The following is a 2,580-nucleotide window of genomic DNA, read 5'->3' on the forward strand; positions in this document are numbered from 1 at the left end:
CGTGCAAAAGGAAGGCTCCTTTTTTAAATCATTTCCCTCTACGTGGGGCTGTGTGCTCCCTCCTTTGCATTTTTCTGTAGCTGGGGGCTTGGTTCAGCACCGGCCGGTACTCGCAGACTCCTGAGAGAGCTGCAGTTTGGGTTTGTATTCAGTAATCCCACGTACCGGTGCAATCCCTGAGGTCCCTAAATAGGCAGCATTAACGCTAGAGGCACCAAACACTAGCGAGCGGGTTGCATTTTAAAACAAGACGTGGCACTGCCGGAGCATCCCTGCAAATGGGACACGGTGCCCTTGGAACCACGCAGGGATGCGCTGCTTTGCAGTCAGGTTTGGACTTTGGGTACAAAGCACTTTTGAGTTGTACAGCGAAGACTCCAGCACGGTTTTGCATCCCAAACACCTTCCTCAGACTGCAGGGAGGCTGAGGGCAGCTTGCCAGGTAGGCACAGGACAGAGTTGCCGGCACCGCACCTGCTGCCCACCAGCCCCATGCTGCACGACATGGCCCCCCACTCTGGCTCCACGCCTACTTACAACCACTTGCAATAGGTGGACAGTATTAGAAGCTAAAGGGGGGGTAGGGGGGGAAAAAAAAAAAAAAAAAAAAAGCATGCTTGCAGCTTCCCCTCCCTCCAAGCCATCCCGAAAGGGCGAAAACTCACAGTAACAGGCTGCAAAATGAAGTAAAAAATAAGTCTTTATTGTGCATGGAGCAAAGATTGCGCTGATGGAGCAGCTGAGATCACTGTGCTCCTCAGCACCCGTTGCCGCGGTCCAGCACAGCCCCTCTGGTGATCCTTCACTCCGTCCTCAACCCACGGAAAAACCAGGCAGGAGGGTGTTTCACTGCCGCCTGCCCTTCCCAGAGCCCCAGCACCCATCCTCGGCCCTGCGTCTGGTGGCCAGAGGGTATCCGGTGGCTGCCATGGCACACCGTAATTCCTAAAAAGCAGCGGAATAAATAGTGATAACCAAGCAGCCTTTGCCGTGGGGTGCTGGCGATGAGCAGATGAGCCCCCCCCTCCACCCCTTTGGGCATTTCCACCCCAGACCGCGTCTCCTCTCCCATGGGGCAGGGAGGGAGCACAGCCGCCATGCACAGGCAGAAACGTGCAGGCAGGGATGCGCAGGCGGCTCGGGCTGATTTTTAAAGAACGGTTTATTCGCTCGCAAACAGACGGTCGCATCCTTTTGACCTAGATTTTTTAAAAAAAACCCAGTGTGTACAAAGTCACAGTCACGGCTTGAAGAGCACAAGGCAGCACCCTCGGCGGAAAAAAAAAAAAAAAAAAAAAAAAAAAGTCATTAAAAGTCCCGGCGTTATGTACAGCTAAGTGCCAGCTCGAGTATTCACAACACAGTAACGTACTGCAATTAGTCGCTTAAAAAGTAGTTCCCTTGAGAAACAACCTTCCGCTCCGGCGAGGCCGGAGTCCGTCCCGTCCATCCGTCCGGCGACGCTCAGTGCCGCTGGCAGGTGTGCAGGCGGGAGGCATCGGCGGGGCCGTGCTCTCGCTGGAGGCGGCACGCCAGCCCCTCGGCGCACTGGCACCGCTGGAAGATCTCCAGGCCGTGGGTGCCTTTCCGCCGGTGCCGGGTACACACCTGCCCTTCCCGCAGCACCGGCTTGCAGATTTTGGACCAGAAGTGACGGGCGCAGCACAGCCCGGCTGCGCAGTCCGACGAGCGCAGGCAGAAGTCCCCCTCCTCACCTGCGTGGGGACAGCGGGGCGTGGGGTCAGGCCGGGATGCTCCCACGGGGGACGGCGGGGCAGGGTGGGCGTCCCAGACCAACCCCCCGTGGTGGACAGTGGGTCAGGGTGGCTACGCCGGACCGACCCCACGGGTGCCGGTGGGGCAGGGTGGGCGGCCCCACAGGGGACAGTGGGCTCACAGCACCGGGGAATGCCCTTACCTTTGGCAGTGGGGAGCCAGGCGGGAGCGGGCGTCCGTCGGGGCAGAGCTTCGGCGCCCGCCTCCTCCATCTCGGCGGCTCCGTGGACAGGCTCCGGGGGGGTGCAGAGCCCTGCGGGAGGCAGCGGGGCGGCTGTCAGACACGGGTGGGACCCCGACACCCGCCTCCCACGCCCCCCCCCCCCCCCCCCCCAAGCCCTGCCGCCCCTCACCGTTGCTGCAGGTCGTGCCGGGGCAGCACATGGCGTCGCGCAGGCAGCGCTTGCGGCGTCTCCGGCAGGCGAGGCAGAGCGGGGCACCCCCCCCGCGGGCCGCCCCCCCGCAAAACTCCTCGGGGCCGCAGTCCTCGTCCTCGGCGCACGGGAACGGCTGGGGGGAGGAGGCGGAGGGGGTCAGCGGGGCTGCCACCCCCCCCCCCCATCCCCGCTGGGTCATCCCCCCCCCCCCGCCTCGGTGCATCCCCGCTCCTACCTGCCGGGTGGCGGCCGGCGGCGGCTTGTTGCTGCCGTCGAAGGGGGCGGCGGGGGCGGCGCTGGCCTCGGCCGCTCCCCCCGGGGGGGGTCCCTTGATGGCGTTGGAGCTGAGAGCGCCTGCGGGCGCCGCCGCCCGCCCCGCCGGGGCCGCGCAGCTCAGCGCCGCCAACACCGCCACCAGCCCCCGCAT

At 63.6% G+C, this 2,580-nt stretch overlaps 1 protein-coding gene across 1 annotated transcript; it reads right to left on the reverse strand.

The window, feature by feature from the left end:
* Positions 1-1,351: 1,351 nt before the first annotated feature.
* On the reverse strand, positions 1,352-2,580 carry DKK1 (dickkopf WNT signaling pathway inhibitor 1). Its single transcript, XM_049810504.1, has 4 exons — positions 2,389-2,580; positions 2,130-2,286; positions 1,919-2,029; positions 1,352-1,715 (listed from the first exon to the last, which is right to left on the reverse strand). The coding sequence occupies exons 1-4, from the start codon at positions 2,578-2,580 to the stop codon at positions 1,465-1,467; spliced, it is 711 nt and encodes a 236-aa protein (XP_049666461.1). The 3' UTR covers positions 1,352-1,464.

Source organism: Accipiter gentilis, chromosome 9 (assembly GCF_929443795.1).
Source record: "Accipiter gentilis chromosome 9, bAccGen1.1, whole genome shotgun sequence".
Taxonomy (NCBI): Eukaryota; Metazoa; Chordata; class Aves; order Accipitriformes; family Accipitridae; genus Astur; species Astur gentilis.

Excerpts from the sequence above, each read along its gene's own strand:
- DKK1 (XM_049810504.1), bottom strand. The coding sequence starts at position 2,580 with ATGCGGGGGCTGGTGGCGGTGTTGGCGGCGCTGAGCTGCGCGGCCCCG. Across the intron at positions 2,287-2,388 it reads CGCCGGCCGCCACCCGGCAG|CCGTTCCCGTGCGCCGAGGA; the intron begins GTAGGAGCGGGG and ends TCCTCCCCCCAG. Across the intron at positions 2,030-2,129 it reads CGGCACGACCTGCAGCAACG|GGCTCTGCACCCCCCCGGAG; the intron begins GTGAGGGGCGGC and ends TGCCTCCCGCAG.